Raw genomic sequence first — 27,047 nt, forward strand, 5'->3', positions numbered from 1 at the left:
GCAAATATGGATGATACCTGTTTTCCTGCGAGAGCATCAGTGGATTAGGAATTCATGATTAAAACAAATATTTATTAAGGTAAAATAATATGATATTGCTGTTCCTCAGGTCAAAAACTGTCAAATGTCTATAATTTTATATGGTTCAACTTCATAGATTCTGTCGTATTTTAATGCATTGGCTGCAGAGTTTAATTTTCTAGGTGAATGGTAAAGGAGAGGAAACGGGTTAGTGGAAATTAACTAGGTTGGTAGTGTTTTATAGTATATTTTATTTTTCTTACAGTAAATTGCGTCAAATTTTAATACGTTCTCCTTTACATATTTATTTAACTTCTTTCTTTTGTATATCCTTGTTTATTGATTTTAAAATTATGTAGATAGGGGATATTCATTCATACATACTCCAAGGAACCTTTGAGGCATTGCTCATTCAAATAGAATATTTCATATTATAATAGTAACGTAGTGTTTCAGCGGCTAAACATGTTTCAATTTATAGACTACGTAAATATCTTTTTAAGGGCACATTTCCAAGGGCACCCGGGTGACTTAATTGGTTAAGTGCTCAACTCTTGACCTCAACTCAGGTCGTAATCTCAGGGTCATGAGTTCAAGCCCTGCGCTGGGCTCTGCACTAGATGTGAAACCTGATTAAAAAAAAAAAAAAGAAAGAAAAAGAAAAAAAAAGAAAAAGAGAAAAGGCACATTTCTAGAAATAAATGTACTGTTCTATCACAAAAGGTGGCATTTTCTTTCAGGTTAGTCCCCTACTAAAAAGTGCCTATTAAGTTACTGAGAGGACATTTTCTGACTACAAAATCATAATAACAATTTATCTTTACTCTCCAGGAGTTCTCACAAAATATGAATATGGCCACTTAAAGTAGCCAAAAGCGTGTAATTTCAAGGTCTGTGCCTGATTTGCTCACTCTGAACTCAGATTATTACAACTGAATAGGGGGTTGGTGTCCTTAAATGTGACCAACTGACCACCAACTTAGTGGTATTTGTATGTTTTCAGTACTTCCTCGCTCTGACAATAATCCAAATTCTAAAAGAAGAGTCATATTTCTAAAATGAATGGTCTTCATGAGATATTTTTCTACAGTGCTATATGCTTGTCAAGTGCCCGGAAAAATAATTGCAGAAGTAGGCTTGTTACACAATAATAAACAGAGAGGCCATACATAGCACACTCACCTGCATGAATTCTTTATCCGATTTGGCAAACATTTTTGAATGCACACAAAAAATGAGCCGGCCACTGCATTCCAGATACCGGCCCCCCCATCACTATAAGAGACCCCCATGCATGACCCAACTCCCTTATGAGGCAGGATGAAACCAGTCCTGTGAGAGCAGAGGAGAAATGAGTACTTCTCACTGACAAATCTGAGTCACATTTCTCTTATCCCGCATACTTTATTTTTCAGTCCCTTATACGTTTGCACCCATGTGCCTTGTAACAGTAGGGGTGTGGCAAAGGGAAGTTTGGGTGTCAGTCTTCCATCTGCACATAGAGTCCCCATTCCTCCATAAATTTCAGGAGGTCGGTTTCGTTGTCTTCCGACGGCTTGTCTGGAGCCTGCCCTTCATACAGTCTAGACAAAAGGCCCTCCTCCACGAGCTCCTTGGACTCAGGCTGCTTGCCTCCCTCTGAGCCATGGTCAAAGCTAGGGAAGGACGGTATGCACAGCCTGCCGGTCCGAGGGTCCCAATCCACCAGTGTGGTCGACGGCTCTTCCTCTCGCTCCTCTTCTGTGCCCACGTGCTCCTGCAGCAACTGGTCCAGGTGTCGGAGCTGAGGGGCGCACGAATACAGTGGTGCCTGGGGGCTCACGTCTGCCAAAGCAGCCTGTTGGTCAAAGAACGTTCCTTGTAGGGACACCTTCTCCTGCAAACTGAGCTCAGGGCCGCCAGGCCCCACACAAACGTCTGCAGCTCTGACATCATATTCGTATTCAACAACTGCCTTCTCGGTGGGTGTTGCTCTGCCTGGCGACCCTTGCTGGGTTAGGGAAGTGCCCTGGGTGCTTTCCCCAGAGTCACAGGAAATGTCCACCAGATGTGAAGCATACCCTAAGTGTTTCACCTCCATTTCCGCCTGATGCGGCCGCTGGTCCCCGCCGGGCTCATCCCCGTCCGACCCGTCGTCGCTTTTTTCCACTACGTGTCTCATATCCTTATGAGACATTTTAGAATCCTCCAAAATATTGAGGGTGATAAAATTAATCACAATTTTTTCAGCAGGCACAAAGAATCTTTTGTCAAATTCATTTCCATAAATCAAAATCTATAAAGAGAGAAGAGAATGGTTTTCACCTTTTCACTTGAGAAAGACATGAAAAACAGCTGTTAAGTAGAACTTATACTGTCATCAGATAGTTTTAAAGACCTATTCTCACCCACTCATGGAAGTGAAAGTTATTCTTGGAATAAACAGAAAGCCTCATTCATGGAGGCAAGAGACCCAAGACACGAAAAAGGCATTGGAAGTGAAAAGTGGTTCCCTGGGTGAGTGTTTATCCGACCCAAGGATCAGGGTGAGACAGTGCCCTTCCCTCCCTGGCTGAGGGAGTTCAGGGGAATTATTTAATTTCTTGAGTCTCAGTTGTTAATTCTGTAAAATCTGGATTTCTGCCACGTGAGAAGTGGTGAGGACCGAGTGAGCTAGTTTTGAAACTGCTTTCTTAATTATGGGTGATGACGTATTTCTTAGTTAGCTATGGTTCCCCAGGTTACCAGCCCTGTGTTGGATATACTCCGGACATGAGATGTGGGCGGGCATGAAAACTGCATGTAAAAAAAGAAATACGCACATGAGTAGGGATGGTTTTACTCATTCCCCGGATACCACTCTAATCACAGTATAATGAAGCCAAAAAGGGAAATTCGTCTGCCTGTTTATGGCAGATAGAGAAGCACTAAATCGTGTCAGGGAAACTGGTTTGAGATTAAAATTGTGCTGGGGCTATGTGGAAGGTGACTGTTTAGATGGCAAGTCATGAATTATGTGACCATCCTCATTGTCCACCCCATGAAGTGATTCCATTCAACACTACAAAATATGACATTCAGGGGCGCCTGGGTGGCTCAGTGGGTTGAGCGTCCAACTCTTGATTTCGGCTCAGGTCATGATCCCAGGGTTGTGGGATTGAGCCCCATGTTGGGCTCTGCACTGAGCTTGGAGCCTGCTTAAGGTCCCCCCACCTCTCTCCCTCTGCCCCTCCCCGACTCGCTTGAATGCAAGTGCGCGCGCTCTCTGTCTCTCTTAAAAAAAAAAAGACAAAATACGACATTCAGCCTCATTCCTTTACAAAATTTTGGTTCCAGAAAGCCACTTGTGATCAATTCTCTTATGAATTTTCCTCCCAGGAAAGGTCTCCCTGTGCCATTAGGAAGCTAGCTCTAAAGCCTAAAAGCAGGCAGAATAATAGAAACGTTTAAATGCCAAACTAACAGCTTGCATTGCGTACATGGATGCATTGTGCATATGTGAACATATATGTTAATAACAGGCAAAGAACCCATTTTCTCATTGAAATATGCCCAGCCCTTCAGAACCCTTCAGTGTGCAGTCCAGAAGCATAAGGTTTACTCCTTCTTCTTCTATTTTCTTGCTCTCCTTGCTGTGAATGATTGTCCTGGCCATTTTCCTCCTATGTTTTCCACTCCATGCCTGTCTCTGGCCCTACATCCCACCCTCCTCTTTTAGACTCTCCCCTTGGCTCCCCTGGACAACTGCCACAGTCTCCTAGCTGCTCTTCTTGTTTCTAGTCTTACTCCCTCCAAAGCTGTCTGAGACCCACCATCCAGTTGGGTCTAAAACCCGATATTGACCATGAAGCTTCCTACTCAAAACCCCACAGAGATTTCTCCTTGCCAACAGAATGTAAAATGCCAACAGAATGTAAAATCTGTCTAAGCCCCTTAGAATAACATCCCGATTCTCCTGTCCCCTGGCCCTAACACCCCCTCTCCACTTTCACTTCTGTAGCTCCTCATCAGCAACCGTACGGTTCAGCAAGATCATGTGGTTTTCCAAACATCTGCTCACCTTGGTCCCTGCTGGTTTCTCTGCCAGCAGTAGGTGCCCTCTTACTCCCCTTTCATAACCAAGGCAGGGCATAAAGCTTCTCCTGGACCCCAATGTGGGGTTCAGTGCCCTGACTGTGTCCCCAGAGTCCTCAGTGCCTGCTTTCATCTTAACCTTCACATATCATTTTGAAATTCGAGTCCTCAACTGAACTTGAACATCTGGAAGGGCATAGATCGTGACTTAATTTATTTGTGTACCTCAAGACCTCTTGTGTACCTCAAGACCTGGTCTAATCTGCTCATTAAACCTAAAATCTTTGTCAAAGCTGAGGAATCTTTCTCTTTCGTTATGTTAGTGAGTTAACCTAGTGCCAAAGTGTTTCTTTTTTAATTAACTCTTTAAACTCACCCTGCTTATAAAAGGAATGTGTCTGTTCTAGAGCCTCATTTTCTACTCTGCTGAAAGTGAGTGGTTATGACTCCTGCCACACTGAGCACTCACCAAATTTGCTGGGTGTTTCTCTTTGCCAACATGGATATATCTGTACATGGAGTAGCCCATCACAGAAAGAATAAACACGGCAACAGATATGGGCAAAACATACCAGAAGATGATTTTTACCTTCAATGCTGATGTTTGATCTGTAAAAAAAAGAAGAGGGATAGGTAGTTGTGATGCGGTATGGTGGGAAAACATTGGCAATGTCATGAGGCTTTGGGCCGGTTACTTACATTTAGGAATTCAGTCTTATTTATTAATTGAGAAGCTTGAACTAAACGTGATAAGGGGTTTCAGAATTCTTACTCTTTGACAATAGCTGGTCTTAGGGAATCATCTGACTTACGGATGCCTTAACAACCCCATTAGCAGACATTCCAATATTTTATGTCTGGCTATGAGATTGATGCTGGGTCTTATATATCTGAAGCTAAGTGTGTCTAACATTCAGACAACTCATACACTTTAAGCCAACCCACAAAACCCTCTTGATAGGATCCCATTAAGCTGCCCCACTTTTCCATGTACTCATTGGACTCAATCTTTTCCATAGACTCAGCAGAAGACAGGAATGTATGGCATCACCTTGTGTGTTATTAATAGAACCATCCTCGAGTGGGTTGGCTAGACTTTCTGGGTAGGGAGCTTGGGATGTGTGTAGGGAGGTGGCTGAGCTGGTGTGTGTGAGGATGGGCAGTTACTCCTTTCCAGGTCCTGTTGCACTGTCGGTTCATGATGGATGAAAGTCCATAGGGGACTGGAAAGACCTGGTGAATAGCTTTTGAGAAAGCAGTCCTGGCCCACCATCAATCAGACTATACAGTTGTGAATAAGGCTTATTGTGACTAACTTATATTTGTTGCACTCCTGTAAGATACTAGAAGTTGTGATGGATATTTTTCTGTCCCCATGTGGCTAATCCATGGTACCCAGCTCTTTGGTGAGATATTCTAGATGTTTTTGTGAAGGCATTTTTAGATGATATTAGCATTTAAATTAATAGACTTGAGTAAAGCAGATTAATTGTAAAGATGAAATCTTTATAATGTGGGTGGGCCTTATCCAATCAGTTGAAGGCTTTAACAGAAAAAGTAGTGACCACCTCAAGAAAGAGAGAATTCTTTCAGCAGATTACCTTCAGACAAGAACTATAACATCAACTCTTTCCTGGCTATCCAGCCTGCTGGATTGCCCAACATATTTTGAGCTTATCTGCCTCTACAATCATGTGAGCCAACTCCTTAAAGTAAATGTCTCCATATATATATATATATATATATATGAGAGAGAGAGAAAGAGAGATGGGTTCTGATTAATAAAATCAGAGTGTCATAGGAGCTCTCTAATCTATACAGATGTTTGGATACTCTTGATGCCTAGGCCTGAGACAAAGTAGCAAAGTCACAATCCAGTTAAATACCTAGTTAAAGATTGGAAATAGAAGTGTCATGGACAATGAGGGTGGTTGACAATAGCCAGTGGGAAAAGTCCAGGACCAGGTGTCCAAATGCAGGCTCTTCCACCCCAAACAATGCCTGACGAGCACATCTGTCCTCAGGTTCCACATAGAAAGGTGCCAACAGCACAGCGCAGATGTTCAGGTAGCCAAGCGTTACCTGCCCCTACATCAGACTACAATTCAGTCTAACCCTCTTAATACCACCTCTGGTCTCGGGACTGAACTTGACCTAATTGAAAACCGCCATGACGACACTGACGGATGGCACTTAGTATGTAACAGCACATGTTTGCCACAAAAAAACTAATAAAATGTGTCTATATTTTAGGGATTGGGGGACTGTGGAGAGCAGAAATATTTTTCAAAGAACAGTCCCCAAAGAGGTAGTAGGGCTGGGATACCATGGGAAGGTCGGAACCTGAAATGATGCCTCCTTATTTTGTGACCTTTCTCAGACTAGTGAGACAGGTGGTTCCACCTGTTCCCGGGAAGGATTTAATTGAACCTGTACTTGGAGCTGCTCTCAATCTGCCAAGTGCTCAAACGATCTCCACTGGAAATGCATCCCTACCTCCTGGCCACTGATCAAGCTCTTCGTAAACGGAGCGCTTTTTCCAAATACAAAGATGATCTCTTCAATCTACTTTGTTTTGCCTTTTGCTTGCTTAGCATTTCCGTTTTATTGGCCACACGGCAGAGCCCCCTTCATTTTAAAGGGGAAGGTATGGTAAGGATAGAGATTCAAAAATAAAGCCTTTCACTTTTGATACATACTCACAAAATCCTCTTTTTATTCCTTGGGACAGTTTCATCTTGCAATGCGGGCAGTGGGAGGGAGGATGGAAGCGGGGCTCCTGTCACCATTGTGATCCCAGAGCTGGCGATGGGACCGGGTTGGGGGAAGAGGTGTGGCACTTGTCGTAGGCCAGCATGTTTGGAAGGAGGAAATGGAAGAATAATGGGTGAAGAGCCATTCGATGAGGGTAAACTTGAGGGTTTATTTTCAACGTTCAGGCTTTGAGTTCAAGCTCCTCACAACTGTGGGGAGGAACAAGTAGACAAACACCACGCTCTGAACTCTGTGTCTCCTAACGGGAATGAGAATCTTCAGGCAAGTTCAGAGAACAGGAGGAGAAGACAAGAGGAAGGAGAGAGAGGCGATGGCGGGGGGAGTAACTGCTGATCTGCTGACCCCAGACCCTCCTGCAGCCAGTGAGTGACATCTGAATACAACTTGCAGAGCCTGTCATCTGCATTCCCGAGGGAGAGCAACAACTGCTGTCTTCAAGTGTTTCTAGGATAATGTTTTGTTTCTAGCAGTGCAATTTGATGTTGAAGACCACAGAACTTCTATTGACAAAAGTGATTACAATTAAAAAAGAATAGACGTGCGTAAAAATTCTCAATTGTTATTTTCCCACGGAAGAGGCTTGTTGGCATTGGACACCAAGGGACGGGTGCTGAGAGTTCCCCAGGGGGAGCAAACACACCCTTCACGTTGGCCAAGTTCAATGGCCAAGTTTCAATTCCAGGCGGCTCCACGCATTTCTGGTGATGGTTGTTTCTGCCTCTGCCTCAACTTGTTTCTGGTAGACGTGGGTTTGTCAAAATCTTGTTTAGAACTGCCATCCTTCTTCTACTTTGATCAGATCTCCTTCACAGACCAGCTGAGATTTTTTTAAGCTTACCTTTCTGAGTACGGACACACTGCTTCTCAGAAGGCTGAGCAAGGCGAGGGGGCCCTGGGACAAAGGTCTCCACACGCACGCAGTACAGGGTGTCTGGCTCCAGCCAGCTGAGCACCAGTGTGCGGTTGGTCACACACTGGGACCACTAGGGCAGAGGATTGCAAACAGCAGTTAGTGCCACAGAATCCCAGCACCATCCCAGGCAGATAGCTCTAGAAGGAAATAAAACGCTAAGATACCCCTAAATCCTTTGTAATCACTACAAGCTTTTCTTCCGCAACAGTTTTAAAACATCCCTTTCCTTGAGCTCGGCAGAGCATGATCAGGAAATGGACCCATTCTGGGAACAATTCTAAATAATAACACATGGATGGATTTCTTAACCTGCCTCGTCCCATGTTCTTGCTGACATCTTTTTTCCTGCGTGGAATGTGACCGACAGATGTTATGCAAGTAAAAGCTCTCCATCAAAGTGACGTGGACAGTGGTTCTCCATCTAATAGCAACATCAGATCCCATTAACAGAGACTCTGTAAGGGAAACCTGAAGGAAGTTCTCGAATTTTCTACGTATTGGCTTCAACTGCTTCTTGTATGGCATCTCTTTTGAATATCGTATCTTCTCAGGTTCACATGCGTCAGGCTGCCTGTTCCAGCACTAGCTGCAAAAAGTAATGCCGATGATATGTCCCCATTCCAGGCTTACCGTTCTATTAGACTTAGCGTTATATACGGACACGTTGTACTTCAGGTTAGAGTAAATTTGTTGCATGGAAATCGAACTTTCTTCTGGATTTCTCTTCCACTTCTCTGGAGCCGTCAGAACAATAGAAATGGATTTCTCATCTGTAGATAAAGCAACTTCTGGCGGGCCGATTTGTGCTTAAAGGGGAGGGGAGAGGGAATGATCATGTTCAGAGGTAGAAATCACCGTGGATAAAACTACAATATAATCCTACGGGGATGAAAGCCCTACAGCCCACCTCTTAGTTGAGACGCCTCAGAATGCTCTAAGGTGGGCCCAAGTTACGCTACATCTTGAAACGATCCTTTCACACACCCTGACACAATTTTAAAACAGAACATTCAAGTGTTGTATTTACCTAGTTCCTAGTCACATGGGTAAACAGATGGAAAATAGAATTAAAAGTGTTTACGGCACTCCTATGACATCAAATGAAAAGTTGGTGATAAATTGCATTAATACAAACTGTAAGTGGTGAAAATCAGACATGGAGGAATGACCCACTATTAAAACACCTCTGAAGAAGCACCTGGGGGGCTCAGTCAGTTGATGTCTTGATTTTGGCTCAGGTCATGATCTCATAGTTTGTGAGACAGAGCCCTGTATCAGGCTCAGCACTGACAGCCGGGAGCCTGCTTGGGATTCTCTCTCTCCCTCTCCCTCTGCCCCTCCCCCACCCATTCTCTCTCCTCTCTCTCTCTCTTTCTCTCTCAAAATAAATAAATAAACTTAAAAAAAGACCTTTGAAGATGTGATTGGAATGACCTATAACAGAGATTCTCAAACTTTTACCACAAAGGTCCATACGGGAAATGTTTTAGGCTTTACAAGCCATGTGATCTTTGTTGCAATTATTACTCATATAAATGTAAAAGTCATTCTAAGCTCTTGGTCTGTAGAAAACTGGAGAGGTGGCAGTGCTTCATTTGGTCTGAGGGCATAGTTTGCTGACTTCTGATCTAGAAGGACACCAGAGGACGGGCTCTGGCCCCAGGACTCGAGGAGCACTTATAAATTTCATGATGTCAGCTCTGAGTGGGTCCTCTACACCTGAGTCAGTAACAGAACAGGAGATGGGAAAATTTAAAAAGCAAGTATCAGGATGATGTTGCCTTAATTCTGAGTTACACCTACAAATTACATCATCACACTACCAAGTATCTAACAAAAAGAGACTTAGTTTGGCAATCAGAGCACCTTGAATCAATCTTGTGGACTTAATGCCATGGTTTATAAACCCACAGCAATTAAAAAAAAATCCGTCAGTTCCTCAAATTTCATAGTCCCCACTAAATAACCAAACAAAATTGAACTCGGATAATATTGGCATCTAGTGTTAATTTTGGACCTGGGAGAGATCCTAGTGATGGCTCAACCAAGCTTCTCATTCTATAGATGAAACTGCGATCCAGCGAGATGAAGCCCCTTGGGCTGGTCATTCTTGGAGCTGAGGGACAGAATGAGAACACAGCCATGCAGAGCACTGGTCTCGGGCGAGGCTGTCCATGAGTCTAAGACTGTATACTCGACGGTCAGACGAACTTGATATTATACGTGTTTATAGACAATTGTGTTACTTACTCTCTAAGAATGGATAGAATCGTCCGGTTTCTGCCCATTTGGAACAATTCGTTTCCCAAATGGCCTTAACTTTGGCATAATATTGATGTTCATAATCGGAAGTTTCCACAGAGAGATCACAGCAGGTCCTATTGATATTTCTACATTCGGATTTATTCAGCCATTTTTTTTGCCCATATCTGCTGAGAAAGAAACTGAATTAATAACGAGGTGCCCTCTGTGCTTTACAATAGAGAAAAAAAAAACAGTCCTTATGCAAAACTGAATGGAAGTTAAGGCCTTCTCTGCAGAACAAACGTGCCTGTCATTGAGATAAAAAGGAATCCACATTTGCTGCTGGCAATTTTTTTCATGAGCTGTCAGGAACATGAGTCAGAGTTTCTGCAAACACCTTTCTTTTCTGTGAATTATAATGTGGATCGTACATTTTGAAAGCATGTATTTTATTATTATTCTTGGGCTACAGTAAAAATTCTACGTATTGTGTGATCAATTCTTCTAGTAATTATCCACGTAAGTTTTTAGTCCGCCATGCCTACAAAGGTCAATTTGGTGGGTTGTTTTAAGAAAAATTAGTCATTTTTTTTCTTGGAAGAAAAATTACCTTGACATTCTCATAAAATTTAAAAATCTACTTGCTATCAAGGGTTCTAGGGAAAATTCACTAGGTAGAAGTGTATGCCACAGTAATTACAGTGATGATGACGACAGTGACTAGGCTGTTTATATTATTTCTCCTTTCCTTTGTTGAAAACACAAAACCCATAGCAAGGAGGGAGGGGGAAATACTTTTAGAACTTTTCAGGTGGGGGAGACTGAGGGATAGAGAGATTAAGGGACGCCGGATGAGCCAGTGAGAGAGACCGGGTTGCATGGGAGGCAATGAAGGGATTAATGCAGGTGTGTTGGGGTTCTAGAAAGCTAACTGGTGTAGCATGGAGAATGCAGTGGGTTAGGAGTGGCAGCCTGGGGAGCAGCTGAGAGGATACTGCAGTGGTCCAGGTGGAAGATGTAGGTGGCTTGGACAAGGACAGTGGTGGCAGGAGAAATGACAGGACAAAAGGAAGAAATGTTGGGCGCCAAGACTTGGTAATTGAGGTGAGCAGGTGAGAGATGAGGGAAATAACGATGTTCAGGATGATGTTTCTTTTCTGTCTGGGACAGTGGTCATGTTTGCCAAGATAAGCAATGCCAAAGAATGGGTTTGGGAAATGGGGAGGACAGATGGGAGGAAGGAAAGGCAACAAGTTGTGTTTCTGCCATGTTGAACTTCAGGTATGTGAAAGCCATCCAGATGCAGATGCCCAGTAGGCCCTGGGGCTCAGCAAAGGGGTGGGAGTGGAGGGCAGTGATTTTGAAACCAATGGCACAAAACTGCTCATTGAAGGCATAGGTGCAAATGAAATTATCATGGAGACAAAGCAAAGCCTAGGATAAAATTCCAGGCTCATCAGGGTTTAAAGGTTGGATACAAAGTACAGTTGGAAATAGCAGCTAAAGAGGCAGAAGGAGAAAGAGAGATCACAGAAGTCAAGACAAGAGTATGTCTTGAGAACAAGGAAATGTCAACTTTATTAAGTGTTGACAAAGTTTAAGGGTATCCTCTCTTTTCAGAATATGGCAACAGATTCGTGAAAGCAAATGTCTCCTGTTTCATAAAGTACCATACATTCCAGAAGGCACTAGAAATACAGGTAAGATCCTGTTGACCAACTTCTCCATCAAGTGGTTACCATTGCCTAAGGGCTTTCAAAACTTTTTGTGGCCACAAAAAGAAATCTGTTTTATGGGGCACCTGGGTGGCTCAGTCGGTTAAACATCCGACTCTTGATTTCAGCTCAGGTCATGATCTCACAGTTCATGGGATTGTGTCCTGCGTCCGGCCCTGTGCTGACAGCGCGGAGCCTGCTTGGGATTCTCTCTCTCCCTCTCTCTCTGCCCCTCCCCTGCAGGTGCACACTCTCTCTCTCTCTCTCGCTTTCTGAAAATAAAGAAATATTTAAAAAAATTTTTACACTGGACCCGGCTCCCATAAACACACATATATTTAACATACTAAAAACAAAGGTTTTATAAGATAATATTTAAACTTGACTACATGCCATGAATTCCGTTATTTTCCACTCCAATCCTGTTCACGCCATTCCAGTCCCTTCTATTAAAAATAATGCTAGTTATATCCCTCAAAATTGATTTCATGGTCCATCAACAAGTCTTGACTTATGTGTGGTTTGAAAAATACTGCCATCACTGATTTGATGCTCTCTCCTCAAACTTCCTTATTCTGCCAAGGGCAGGGCAACTTCCCATGACAGAGGTGGGTGGAGGAGAAAATACTCTTTCCTGGATTCTGGACAGTATGCTTTGTAAGTCTTACAAACTGATAGACCTCAACTATTCAATGAGTACTCCAATAATGATGTTTATGCAGGGCAGAAAGTCCTCTGGAGCCCTCAGTGGTCTCTGACTGGTTTCTGGTAATGGCAGTAAGTGCTTATTAAGTGCTGGGACCCATGCTTAGGATTTGCATGCTTTATCTCATTTAATTATCCTAATGACCCTAGCAGGTAGGTGCCATTATTTTCACCCTCTTGTACAGATGAGGAAACTGAGGCCCATGGAGACAAATTCATATGACTAATAACAGGCGTATCTGGGATTTGAACCACTCTTCCCTAATGCCAAAACTCGTGCTTTTAGAACTACATGATATTTTGTCGGCATTAAATTCTTTTGGCAGATATAATTTAAACTTTTGTTAAAATTTCATCTTTTACTTGGAAACAAGCTTCACTCCAAAGGGTAAAAAGCATAATATGTAACTTGCCCAAGGATACCTGGGTAGGTTCATAGCCTAGCTACAAACCACGGACTGTTGACCGTGCTGCTGAGCTTGGGAGCCTTGTCAGTGACATATGCTACTCTGTATTCCTGTCATCTCACACGTGCACAGGCGTGTAAGGCCTCTAACATGGCAAGTTTCCTTTAAAATACTCACTTCTGAAAGTTGTACCATCTAAACTATTTGCTCTCCCAGAGCAGTGACGACTCTGCCTCTTTTCTCGTTATCCTTTTCTGAATCAAAGGAACATGTAAAGGACAGAGCAAGCTCTTTGCTCCACCTAATAGAAAAGGAGGCCAGGGCATAGTCAAGAGCCATTTCTCTTTGCAGGATGATGTCTTCTTTGCTAAAACACCAGCTTCCAGAGAAACTCCTTGAACATGAAAGTGAGATTCTGGATAAATGAGGTCATTGTGAATAGCAGCTGAAATATTTCACTGCCTTTAGTGGCCAGGATTTTTTTTTTTCAAAGACAAAAATGGCTTTTTTTTTTTTTTTCAAATGTGATATTTTTTAACTCAATCAGAAAAATATAATCAAGAGAGAGAAATAAATCACCCTAAAACCTATTAGGCCAAAAGCAGTTGGCATACCTGATTCTGGACGTCTCATGCTTCTCTATACACACGGGAATGATTATATGACTGCACACAGGGGCAATAACTAGATTATACCACGCATATCGTTTTAATCAAAGCTGTAAATTTAACTTGATTTGAACTTGAATGGAAAAAAATTGAAGCGAAGGTAAAGGAATTGCTGTGGTTCATGTGTTTCATCACCACAAGAGACACTAGTTCCTAAAAGATATTTTAAAATAAGAAAATAGTTTATGAAAAGTATTGGGAGTTTAGTTATTAAGATGATGAAATATTTTCAGTTTAGATCACATTTAATGGCTTCCTGCTATGAAAGTCTGTACATTAAAGTTTTCCCCTGCCTCCTAAAGTTCCATAAGCACATTTCCCATCACTGTTTAGTCTTAGCTCTTCACTCAGATGGTTTCGGTGTGTTTACCACTCTTTTCACAGTGACAAATAATGTTGTCAGTACCAAATTCTTCATCCAGGTTCGTCTTTATCTCTGTCGGACAGATATCATCTTTAGTGAGTGTTTTTCTCCCCCTCAAGAAGGTCTCAAGGGAGTACCATCCTGCGATCTCTCACTTGCTTGAAAATACATCTGGTGAACTTGACAAGAATCCCAGATCACATCTATTTCTCCCTTAGAAGATGTATCGCTGTCTTCTGTCGAGTTTTGCCAGACGGAAATCACCCCACTCCCCCTGTTCTGCCCCACTTGAGTCCCGCTCTTGCTATGATCATCATAAAGTACTTCATTTTCTTAAAGTTCAATAACCTCACCAGGATATGTCTTCCAATGCTTTTATTACATTTTCCTAGACAGAGCATGCATTTATGATGTGTAATTCCAGACAGTAATTATCACTTTTCAATTATTACTATCAGTTAGCTATAGGTTTTTCATCTCTGTAACATTTTTATTTTCCATCTTTTCCCTAAGTTCTGCCCACTTGCCTTAAAAAAAAATCTTCCTTTTGTTTTAGAATCTCTTCTTTGTGTGCTTTTTCCTTCCTCCTTTCCCTTCTCCCTTCCCTTCCCTTCCCTTCCCTTCCCTTCCCTTCCCTTCCTTCCTTTTTCCTCCCTCCCTCCCTTTCTCTATCCTCCTTCCTTCCTCCCTCTCTCTCTTCCTTCCTTCCTTCTTCCCTCCCTCCTTCCCTTTCTCTATCTTCCTTCCTTCCTTCCTTCCTTCCTTCCTTCCTTCCTGACTTACCATTAGAGATCATGTTATGTATGATTCAAACTATGAACACTTATTTGTCTGAATTTTTCTCCTTTTTCCATAAGAAAGCTTTTCAGGATCTTTTCACTGTTGTCATCTCCCTCTCCTTCTCCCTCTCCCTCTCTGTCTCCCTCTCCTCTTCCTCCTCCTCCTCTTCCTTCTTTTTGTCTTTCTCCTTTGCCAATAATTATGGAGAAATGCTGTGCCAGGTTCTGTGGGACTATTACTCTTTGAACAGGGCCAGCTATTTACTGAATATTAAGTGAATGGGTATAGGAGTGTGGGAAGTCAGACACCTGTTGTCTAAATCAGATCATTCCCTTTGCTGGAAAGCCTGCTCACCCTCAAGTTTTGGAATTACAGGAGGCTGATGTGCCCCATGGCACATCAGTAGGTCACGGTCCCCCAGGCTGCCTCCCAGCCATCGTCACCTCCCCTCCCTCCTGCACCCACCTCACTAGGGTGACTGGGCCTATACAGTGGATATGTCATTTGAATCCCTTTCAGCTCCTCTGTCTCTGACATTCTGTGGCACAAACTGGGGCTCGTGGGGACACTTCCTCAATTTCTGGTGGTGGAAATCCTTAGATTCCACATCCTAAGACTGTTAGGTAAGCCTCTTAGTACTATGACATTGATTCTTGTATAAAATTATTTTCTACTGTTGAAGTTCAAGAAGATTAGACACTGTCAGTGTCTGTGGTTGTTTTCCTTCAGATTTCACAGTATTTGGCTTATATCCTTCATAGTTTATGGCTTGGGGTTTGGCCATTTCCTCTGTTTCTTTGAAGATGGGCATAGTCTATCTGTTTTGCATTCTTTCTCGCTTTCAATGACTTTTGAGGGAGGGATACAATGTGAAAATGTCCGTTGCACTACTATTTTTAATAGGAAGAGCTAGTGGCACAGAATTCTGCACTCAGTTTCACTTAAAATTGTCTGTTAGTAACCGTAAGTTTAGACATTTCGGAGATGATGGATTTCCTTGTTTGCTCAGCTGCAGAATAACATTTTGACCAACTTCTTTCCTCCATTTAAGTAATTTTCCCTCACCTGAGCACCCAATGCTTCTGTCTCCACAAAGAAGTGTTTTTCTTTATTTAAAAACTTTTTTTTAATGTTTATTAATTTTTCATAGAGAGAGAGACAGACAGAGCATGAGCGGGGGAGGGGCAGCGAGAGAGGGAAACGCAGAATCCCAAGCGGGCTCCAGGCTCTGAGCTGTCAGCACAGAGCCCGGCATGGGGCTCAAATTCACAGACCGCAAGATCATGACCTGAGCCGAAGTCGGACGCTCAACCGACTGAGCCACCCAGGCGCCCCAAAGAAGTGTTTACCTAATTTAATCTAGCAGAACGTCCCAAGAGAATTTAGTATGAAATATCTAAAACTTTTCTTTTTTCCAAATGCTTACTTAATACAACAGACGGTTTATCTTTGCACAATTAATAGGTGTCTGAGTCTTATGTTTATAAACTATCAAAAAGGAAAAGAACTAACTTACATGAAATACTGCACAGTGTAAGTAAGTTCAGCTTCTTGTAGACCCTCTGGCGGACTCCACTGTAGGATATTCCTCATGTTTATGGAAAAGAAGGTGATATTCGTAGGCTTAGGTAAACCACTAGAGATGCAGGGAACTGCAAAAGGAGAGAAGAACTGAGGTCTTAATGGAGAAAAAAGAAAACAAAGTCCCTGTAGTAGATGGTCTTCAGACATGGCCCCCACAAGCCACACCTTCTGGGCCTCGTGTCCTGTGTATTTCCTCCCAAACCTGAGCTGACCCCATGGCTCACTTCAACCAACAGAACATGACGGAAATAAGTCCAGGACTGAGGCTTAAGAAGGTCTGGCAGCTTCTACCTTTGCCCTTTGGAACGTCCTGAGCTGCCATGTAAAAAGCTGGGCTACTCTGTTGGAGAAATCACATGACGAGGCCACACAAAGAGGGAAGCATTCAGTGGTCCTGGCTGGGCCCACCTTTCCAACCAGGGGGCCAGAAGGAAGCCACCACGGACGTTCTAGCCCCATCTGCCGTAGACTGAAGCTGCATGAGAGACTCCAAATAAGACCAGCAGAAGAACCAGTTAACCCTCAGATTTGTGAGAAATAATAAACTGATTGTTTTAAACTACTGAATTTTGGGGTGGTTTGTTGTGCACCAGCAGATAACTGAAACAATTCATTTGTTAGATACAGAAAGAAAACTTAGGATGGATGGCCCTGACAGGTTCGAGTTTTGGAGGTTGGCGTTAGGGGCAGCTTTGCTAAAGTATGGAATAAAGCCATAATTAGAAAATAAAGCAGTGAAAGAAGACAATGCATTTAATTAAATGCTGAAATTTTCACATAACTGTGCTCTAAGAAAACTACGCTAGAGGATTCCCTTGTAGAAGTTCTTTGTAGAGAAATTAAAAAGAATTGAATCACTCCCAACAAGTTCGAAAAGGACGAAAGGCAAGTGGAGGGTAGTTTCTTATAAAAGGATAGTCTTCCATAGGACAAATAAAACGAGGATGATCCTGGAATTAAAATAAATTGAAAAGATCACTGGTAACAGGTAAGAATCGAAATATTAATTTAAAATATTGGAGAGGCTCCTGGGTGGCTCAGTAAGTTAAGCATCTGACTCTTGATTTCGACTCAGGTTGTGACCTCACGTTTCGTGAGATTGAGCTTCGCGCTGGGCTCTGCACTGACCTTGTTTGTATGCACCCTCTCGCTCTCTCAAAATAAATAAACAAATTTTAAAAATTCAGTAAAATAAGGTATTGAAGAGATCACAAAGTCCTGGGTAATAAACAGTCAGATTTTATAAACAACATATCTTATTAGAAATACACATTTTAGTCATGGAACTTGGAGAGTAACAAATTTTGACCCTTCAATCCAACCTTAGGAAATGAAATTTAGCCTACTCACCAAAGACTGGTCAATTCTTAGCTAAAGTCTCATAATTCTTGTGTAAATTTGCTGGGACTAATTTGGAGAAGGAAATTAGCTTTATCCTGAGGGTAATCATTGGTTAAGATTAGGACTATGCAACATATTATAACTCCACAAAGCAAATGAAAAGAAAAAAAAATTCTTCAGAGTTAAATTTTGTCATAGAACCCGGTTTCTAAGCCAAAATAAGCTCTTTAACCGTGTAGCAGAGTAACCAAAATATAGGTGGTTGAGTATGTGTTTGGGTGTATGTGCATATGCTATATACACATATATGCACAATGGCTCCTACTTTTAACCCTGATCATTTTTTAAAATATCTGTTTTATTTTTAAGAAGAAAGTTAAATACTCAAAGAGAAGCCCTATCAGCTGATTACTGTGTGGGTTTGAGTCTGGTAGGAGTAGAGAGGATCTCAAAAAACACAGCCTACTCAATGTCGTCTTTGATTTCTAACCTTTTAACTCTTTGGAACCACTGTGTTTCAAATGGTATTGGCTTTTTTTTTTTCCTGGAGATTATAGGCCATGAATAATTATCAGTGATTTCGTACTGCTCTGTGCTGTCAATAGGTTCTGATTTTTAATCAGATTTTGGAGGATGAAACAGAGAACATGGAGAGGCAGTACCAGGAAATATAGCACTTTTCAACCCTTCAGAAGTGAGGAACACTTTTAACATAAAAAGCTCCAAAGGGTCTTTTCAGATCTAAAACCTGGAGTTCTATATGTTTATATGACACATACATGTGAAGAGTGGTTCACATGTGGTAGCATCTTGTAAGAACTAAAATTAAAATAGACCGTGTGTTATAATATCACAGATGGAAAATATTACCAAAACGTGACTTCACAGAACTAATTGATAAGAAACTACAGTATTTGGTTTGTGGCAACTTGAGTTTGGAGATATAAAACACAAGTTATACTAGATATTATAGTCTAGGCACATGTCTCCGTGTTTAATCTATACAAATCTTTATCTTCAACAACACTGATTTCTGTTCATCTTTATTTTTAAATTTATTTTTAAGTTTTTTTTAATGCTTATTTATTTTAGAGAGAGAGACACACACACAGAGTGCAAACAGGGGAGGGGCAGAGAGAGAGGGAGACACAGAATGTGAAGCAGGCTCAGCACAGAGCCTGACGTGGGGCTCAAACTCATGAACCGTGAGATCATGCCCTGAACCGAAGTTGGACACAACCGACTGAGACATGTTCAGTTGTTCATCCTTAAGTGAAAATAAACAATTGACAGAATTCTCAAGATTTCTAAGACCTACTTTAAAAATTTTTGAGAAATAACCTGGAAAAAAAAATTGGATTGTTCATTCCAATTAATGTAACTTAATTTTCTCGGTCACTGTCACGGGGGAAACAAAGCATGAAAAAGGAGGTCACGTTCTGGTATCCCCCCATCTCTGTCACACCGAGACACAAAATATTCCTTGTTATGACATGGTCTGCAAGTTTCTGAACCATTTTTTATCAGAGTAAATTAAGCCATGTAATCATCTTTCTTAACATCTTGACTGTCTGCCTTTATTTCCAGAAATGGATATTTATCAGTTTTGGGGGGAGGGTTGATAGTGATTTATTTACCTGTATCATTTATAATATTTGTTAATTGTGGAATTTTAATGATTTATCTTTGATCAATGGAAATAGATATTTCTTGCTATGGTGAGGTTTGACCTTTCCGCAAAGAAGAGTTATAAGGACAGCTTGCTCCCTTGGATTAGTTCTGGTTGCAGTAGGACATGAGAGGTCTTTAGGCATGATTAACAATTATGTTGATAGTGAGATCCATTCATGACAGGCTAAGAGATTTTATTTTAATAGTAGATATAGTATGTGAATAAAACTCAATTTGCATAAGACTTTAAAAATTTTTTCATGTTTATTTATTTTTGAGAGAGAGAGACAGAGTGTGAGCAGGGGAGGAACAGAGAGAGAGGAAGACACAGAATCTGAAGCAGGCTCCAGGCTCTGAGCTGTCAGCATAGAGCCTGACACGGGGCTCGGACCCATGAACCATGAGATCATGACCTGAGCCGAAGTCGGGTACTCAACCGACTGAGTGACCCAGGTGGCCCTGCATAAGACTTTAAAAAATATAATAAATACGAAAACCTTTATATGTCATAGTATTTAGTTGAAGTGAGCAAATGGCTAGCATATAATGAAAATAGTAGCTAACATTTATTGAATCCTTACCATGTAGCCGACACAATTCTATGTGCTTTATACAACCAAATCATACAATTCTCATAACAGCTCTATGGAAGGTACCCTTATTATCATCTCCATAATACAGATGGGGAAACTGAGGCACAGAGAAATTAAGTTGCACAAGTTCACCTAGCTAGTAAGTGGAGGAGTTGGGTTTAGAACCCATACTCTTAACCTCCTCACTCACCTGCTACCTCTTTGCAAATTAATCCTTATCTGAATTTAAACAAAGAGAAGACTGATGAGAAAACACATATTATCTTATGTTCATATATAAAATAATTTAAGTTTTAATAAATATTTGATATTTACGTAGTCAGTAAATTTCTTTAGATCCCACCACACCTTGTAGTAGGAAACCCTTTTCCTTTTCCTTTCAGAGTATTTTCTTTTATTTCTGTCCATATCTGATCCTGCAGAATGCAAATAGGAATTCTATTTTTTTTTAATATTTATTTTTGCGAGAGAGAGAGAGAGAGAAAGAGAGAGACAGCGTGCAAGCAGGGTAGGGGCCCAGAGAGAGGGAGACACAGAATCCGAAGCCGGCTCCAGGCTCTGAGCTGTCAGCATAGAGCCTGACATGGGGCTTGAACTCATGAACAGGAATATCATGACCTGAGCCAAAGTCGGATGCTTAACCGACTGAGCCACCCAGGCACCCCAGGAACTCTATTTCTGCTTTGACACAATCCCTGGACAACGTATGGTGACCAGAAAAACAGATTTTTAGAAGGCTGTGTTTGAGTCTATTCTGGTGTCTTTTTAGTTGTTGAGTACATCCCCTCTATCAATTTGAAACCACAGTAACACTTAAAGATGTAGAAATATGTGTATCTTCCTTTGGCCTTGGGCTTTAGCTCTTTGTCTCCTATACAGAATACACTGTAGTCAGTCCCCCTTATATTGATGAGAAATTTCGGTTCAGTCGTCATTTTATTTATTCACTCAACTAATATTTGTTAGGTGCTATTACAAGTTGAATTGTGTTCTCCCAAAAAAGGATATACTGAAGTCCTTAGTAGTTAAGTAGTTAACTTAAGTAGTTAAGTAGTTAAGGTGAGATCACACTGGAGTAGAGAGGACTCCTAATCCAATATGACTGGTGTCCTTACAAGAGCATATGAAGACACAGCGACACAGGGAGAACGCTCTTTGCAAATGGAGGACTGGAGTGATGCTCTACCAGCCAAGCAATGCCTGGGACTACCAGGAGTTGAAAGAAGCAAAGAAGCAATGTCCTCTAGAGGCTTCCGAGGGAGCACAACCCTGCCAACACCTTGGTTTTGTAATTCTACCTCCAGAACCATAAGAATAAACGTTGTTTTAAGCCACCCATGCTGCGGTACTCTGTTAAGGAAGCCCCAGGAAATGAATACAGGGGCTACTATGTAGATATCTCGTGGTGAATACAGATGTGCTCCTGACTAGAGTTCCCAGACTAGAAAGAAGAGGGACAACGTTAACAATGTACTCGTCGCCGAATGAACAAACATGTACTCGTAAATTTGGTGATCAGGCTATGAAAGGGAACAAGGTTGGAGCAGTGGGTCACAGAACCTACTCAGATAGGGTCTTAGGAGCCAGCTTGGGCTGGGAGGGCAGGCAAAGGCCCCTGAGATAGGAAAAATGTCATCCCAAAAGAGAGCTCCTTGGAACGATCAAAAGGCCAGTGTGTTTGAGGGGTGCCTGAGTAGCTCAGTCGGTTAAGCTACTGACTCTTGGTTTCCGCTCCAGTCGCCATCTCATGGTTCGTGAGTCTGAGCCCCGCGTCGGGCTCTGCACTGACAGCGCGACCCTGCCTTTCTTTTTGCCTCTCCCCCTGCTCATAGTCTCTCAAAAATAAATAAATAAACATTAAAAAGAAAAAGACCGGTGCGTTTGGGAAAAAAGTGAGGAAGAGGAGAGTGGCCAAGATGAAACTGAAGTACAAAGGCACTAGAGTCCCCCATTTCTGTGAACCCTGGGAAGGAATCTGGATTACATTTGAAATTCAGTGGGAAAGCATTAAAGCCTTTTCAGTAGGGGATGCCCTGAGCCTATTTACCTTTCAAATAGATTACTTCATTACTGGGGGGAGAAAAGATCCGATAGGGGCAAGAACAGAACTAGAGGGACCGGCAAGACCATCATCACAGCAGTCTTAGTGAGGAAGGATGGGCTTGCCCCCAGATGCTGGCTGTAGATATGGAGATGGGGGGGGGGCGGGCAGCTAGCAGCCCTGTTTTCAAAGTAGAAAACAGCAACAGCATTACTATGTTATGAAAGCCAAGTTAACAAATGAGGATTTATCAAGGAATACTTGCCTTTTATCTGTTTTTTTTTTTTCAACTTTTTTTTTTTTTTTTTTTTTAATTTTTGGGACAGAGAGAGACAGAGCATGAACGGGGGAGGGGCAGAGAGAGAGGGAGACACAGAATGGGAAACAGGCTCCAGGCTCCGAGCCATCAGCCCAGAGCCCGACGCGGGGCTCGAACTCACGGACCGCGAGATCGTGACCCGGCCGAAGTCGGACGCTCAACCGACTGCGCCACCCAGGCGCCCCGCCTTTTATCTGTTTTGATGATGCAAAGTGTAGAATAGAATAGAAGTAGCATTAAAAAAATTTTTTTTAACATTTATTATTGAGAGAGAGAGAGACAGAGCATGCGTGGGGGAGGGGAGACAGAGAGGGAGGCACAGAATGTGAAGCAGGCTCCAGGCTCTGAGCTGTCAGCACAGAGCCTGACGAGGGGCTCGAACCCACGAACCGCGAGATCATGACCTGAGCGAAAGTCGGACGCTTAACCCACGACGGAGCTACCCAGGCGCCCCTAGAATTAGCATTTTTTAAAGAAGAAATGGTCACTTTAACGAAAATGATTCATAACTAGTGTTTTCTTGGGGTTTTTAAATCTTTGTGAAGGTTTTAGGTACTATGTATGTTTCAAGTTTGGAACACATAAAGAAGACACCCCTGAGTAAACATTTAAATTGCCATAAGTCATTTTTCTACTCTGCCAGTACTGATAAGATAATTTATTCAACACTGAAGTGAAAATATGTCACACCCACACTAATATCAGGAGTCATGTGCCAGCTTATGGGTAACAAAAGCATTTTTTTTCCACATAGATTTATGGCCTGTAAGTACAGGTCCGATTCCCCGACATTCCGTCCATTTCACATCCTAAATCATAAAGCTGTTGGACTGGCACACGGAGTTTTCCAATACCTTGTATAGATACAGGTCTCAGGTGTAGTGCAGTGGTATGTAACATTTTCTAGTGGCCTCAAAGCTAATCCTACGTCCCTGCAAGAATGTTGCAGTTTTAACTATATGCCTGACAGTAAAAGATATTTCCATCTTGCTGCACTGTGGGAAAAGCCTATGCATAAATTAGTGCCTGATGAACACCCACCAAAAGTGGTGAGGTTTTCAGAGTGAACTCACGAAGGGTCAGGGTAATCAGGCTTAGGGTTACCCAAACCTCTGTCTTTGGGGGCTGAGGCGTTATGACTTTCCTATCATAGACTGTATGTTCATTCAGCAGTGAGGAAAACAACCAGGCTGTAAGAGGCTCAACAGTCAAAGGCATCCACCTCTGGTGAGTTCCCCTTTGGGGCCATTCAAGTTTCTCAAGCCTATGACTAACTAGGGGACCTCAGCACAGAGCACACCCGGCCCAGCCTTGCCCAGAGACAGTCTCCAGTTCCCAGTCCCCTCTCTCCTTCTGAAGCTGGAGCAGAGCGAAGGAATCACCACGCTCTGAGCTGTTGGACACTGGACTCCATGACTTACAGTCTTTGTAGCCCCAGTGCCCGGTGAATGAATGCTTTTGAACTGAACTAACCAGGGGCTGGTGGGACTCACATAAATCCTGGAGATGGGGCAGGACCCAGAAGCACATGTGCACTGAATGGGGATGGAACACCCTGAACTGCCAAATCTTGGTGGTACCTTGAAACTGCCTTGGTAAACCTACATTGTACCCAGGGAATCGTCACCATCAGCAGACACTCCACAGACGATTTTTCTTAATGTTTAGCTTTATTTTTGAGAGAGAGAGAGAGAGAGAGAGAGAGAGCAGGGGAGGGGCAGAGAGAGGGGGAGACACAGGATCCAAAGCAGGCTCCAGGCTCTGAGCTGTCAGCACAGAGCCTGACGCGGGGCTCGAACTCACGGACCGTGAGATCATGCTGAGCCCAAGTCGGATGTTTAACTGACTGAGCCACTCAGAAGCCCTTCAACAGATCCTTTTGAATGAAGGAACAGTCACCCATGCATGACAAGTGGCTGCTACCTATTGTATCTTTTGAAATAGGAAAATACCTTAACATGTTTGTATCAATCCTTTCTGTGGGGAGTGAGGGTGAAAGAGGTAAGAAAAAGCACCAGAGGGTGAGTAACTAATTTCGGGAAGCAAAGGCTGTAAATAACTCATCCTGAACACACCAAGTGAGAGCCAAACAGCACTGCTGCTTTTATGCATTGATGCAATCCCTTAGATATTGTTCTAACGTCACCATGCCGAAAGGAAAAGCAGATTTTCTTTTGTCTCAAGTTGTAAATCATCTCTCCTGAAAATTATTAACTCCTCTCTCTTCTCCTCCTTAATTATATATCAAGTGTTCTTAAAAATCAGTCATCTAACAACAGCCCTTAAAATGTGAGTCAGGAGCTACGTACCTAAGAAAAGATATGCAGCTGTCTATAAAGGCGAGAGCATGGTTTGGTGTTAACATTAGTTCCTGTAAACTTGATGATTTTCCCTTAACCGCCATCTCCACTGTTATTTCTCTACTGTATCTTTGCCCACTCTCTGCCGGATGTGTGTGCTCCCTCACTTTTCTAATAATAGTGTACATTATATAGGATGGTCGCTGGCCCTCTCTCTCTGGCTTCTAGTAATTGATTATGTGAGTTGGTCAGAGAGAAGTTCTAAGGGCAAGAGTTCTAGAGCTACACTGGGGTCCACTCCCTTCTCTACCACTTACCAGTCGTGCATCCCCAAGTTAGTTATTTATGTTTGCACCTCAATTTCCTCTTTCTAAAACAAAATAATACTATCTGCTTCATAGGCTTGATGGGATGATTAAATAAGATTCTTTCCAGGGCGCCTGGTTGGCTCAGTCAGTTAAGTGTCCGACTTCAGCTCAGGGCATGATCTCACGGTTCGTAAGTTCAAACCCCAGGTCGGGCTCTGTGCTGACAGCTCAGAGCCTGGAGCCTGCTTCAGATTCTGTGTCTCCCTCTCTCTCTGCCCCTCCCTGCTCACATTCTGTCTCTCTTTCTCAAAAATAAATAAACGCTAAAAAAAAAAAAATAAGATTCTTTCCATAGACCTCTTGGAACAGTGCCTGGCACAAAGAAAGAGCTCAATCATTATTAGCTCAGTGTTGTCCTCGATAGTTACTATTCTCACTTTACAGCTGAATAGACAGAGCCCCAGAGAGGCTGAATGATTTGGCCATGGTTATTCAGCCATTTGGAGGGATCCTTGGTTGAGTTCAAGTGTTCTGACCATGACTGGACTCCTATAGTAGGCCACTTGCCTACTGCCTTTCAGAAATGATCTTGAGAACACAGTTGCAGGAAGAAGGGATTGTATGATCATTATAGATTTTGCATGTCATAGATGATTGCTTCTAAGGAGAGATATAAGAAATTCAATGAGGAAAACCCAAGTATTTCTTCTTCATTGACGCTTTTCCTGGTGAAAATGTACATAGTCATATCATTCATTCAACATGTTTACTAGGTACCTACCGTGTGCTAGAAAGAGTGCTGACAGGCGCTAGGGCAGTAGAGGAGAGAAACACACAGAAGGCCCTGCTCTCAAAGAGCAGATAGGATCTGAATCTGGGACATGATCCATCAATATATGCTTTCCCTGCCAGGTATGTGAACATTTATGTGGATGAGTGATGCATAAGTCATACAGAAAAAGCGGTGTTATTTCTTTATGGCCACACCTCAATAAATAAATTTATGTGCTTAAACATGTTTTTGACTACTGCTGTTGGTTCTTGATAGCAAGGAGGCCTTTAAGGTCGAGATGGCTTCTTAAAATAAGGAGATTGGAGTTGATCCATCAAAGACAGTGTGCATCTTCCATGTAGTTCCTATGGGAGGGTTTATAATTATTGCTAGGGTACTGCTCAGCTCGTGGCATTTAGGGCACACTTCCTTTAGCTATAATTGGTTTCAAAGATAACTTACAAACATACGAATATTTCCATCTCATTTTTTTTTTTTTATAATCACACCTTGTTTTTGCAAAACCGTAACCTGACTTCTCATCTTGATTACCCAAGTTTGTTGGAAATGGCTTGGAACGCGTTTGAAAATTAAATCCCATCTCCAAGATGAAGGTTTGCCACTTAATGGGTTATTCTGACCAATAATGCAGGCTCTACCCGGAACTCTGAAAAAAGAAGCTTAAGAAATACATTGTTGTGAGATATTTTGTGCATCGCCTTCTAAAATGCCTATCTTGAAGACACCATTAACTTGAATATGTCAGCCCTGCTGTTAGAAAACCAGTTGCACTAAATTATATCACCTCTCATATAAATGTCTTCCTTTCGTTTTTAGAAATTAGCCTTTTAAGGACAGGAACTTGATTTTCTCCACATTTTGTGATCTCTCTAAAGTAGCTTGATTTGTAATAATGAACATCAGAGTATCTGGAAAAGTAAGGTAAATTCAAATGTGGGTTGGAGTCTATACTATTGATAACTTGCCTCAGAAAGGAAATGAAAGTAAGAAAAGAGTCAAAGGCAAACCATATGGGACCACTAAGGTATTAGAAAGAATAGCTACTGGGAATTCCAAGTTGAATCAACAGGTATTCATTAAATATCATCGACTTTATTGTTCAAATCATTTTCACAACTAGTATTTCTTTATATTCTCATGGAAGCCATTCTTTCGTCAATACCTTCATCACTTGAAATTTTCAGAGGGAAAAACACCAAGCTAAAAATGGGGGAAAAACATGGAAAAAGTAAGAGAGTTTCAAAAATAATTAGTGGAAATTTGGAAGTAGTTATTAGTATTTGCTTCTGTTCACTGTAGACTGGAATTTTGAGGGAAATGAGGCTGATTAGTGTGGTCCCAATTGTGATCTCAGATTTTCCTGCTGAACAAGACAAGGATAGAAGCAGACAGTAGCCATCAAAAACAGTCAGGTAAATTTTTTTCACTAGGTAGCTCTCCTCTCTAGTGACA

General features: G+C 42.1%; 1 protein-coding gene across 3 annotated transcripts in view; it reads right to left on the bottom strand.

Moving 5' to 3' along the window:
* Nucleotides 1-1,199: 1,199 nt before the first annotated feature.
* Nucleotides 1,200-27,047, bottom strand: part of IL20RA (interleukin 20 receptor subunit alpha) — a 35,958-nt gene continuing 10,110 nt past the window's right edge. Inside the window, exons 1-7 of one of the 3 annotated variants that reach the window (XM_030316433.1) lie at nucleotides 16,162-16,413; nucleotides 10,013-10,191; nucleotides 8,393-8,568; nucleotides 7,688-7,832; nucleotides 4,544-4,683; nucleotides 2,096-2,296; nucleotides 1,200-1,858 (exon numbers count right to left, since the gene is read on the bottom strand). In XM_030316433.1, the coding sequence (XP_030172293.1) occupies nucleotides 1,502-1,858; nucleotides 2,096-2,296; nucleotides 4,544-4,683; nucleotides 7,688-7,832; nucleotides 8,393-8,568; nucleotides 10,013-10,191; nucleotides 16,162-16,376 (1,413 nt within the window). In that variant the 5' untranslated portion in view covers nucleotides 16,377-16,413 and the 3' untranslated portion in view covers nucleotides 1,200-1,501. Of the gene's footprint in view, nucleotides 2,297-4,543; nucleotides 4,684-7,687; nucleotides 7,833-8,392; nucleotides 8,569-10,012; nucleotides 10,192-16,161; nucleotides 16,414-27,047 lie in introns of those variants that run through there. The other 2 variants (XM_030316434.1, XM_030316432.1) reach the window with 2 other exon arrangements.

The sequence above is a fragment of the Lynx canadensis genome, chromosome B2, assembly GCF_007474595.2.
Source record: "Lynx canadensis isolate LIC74 chromosome B2, mLynCan4.pri.v2, whole genome shotgun sequence".
NCBI lineage: Eukaryota > Metazoa > Chordata > Mammalia > Carnivora > Felidae > Lynx > Lynx canadensis.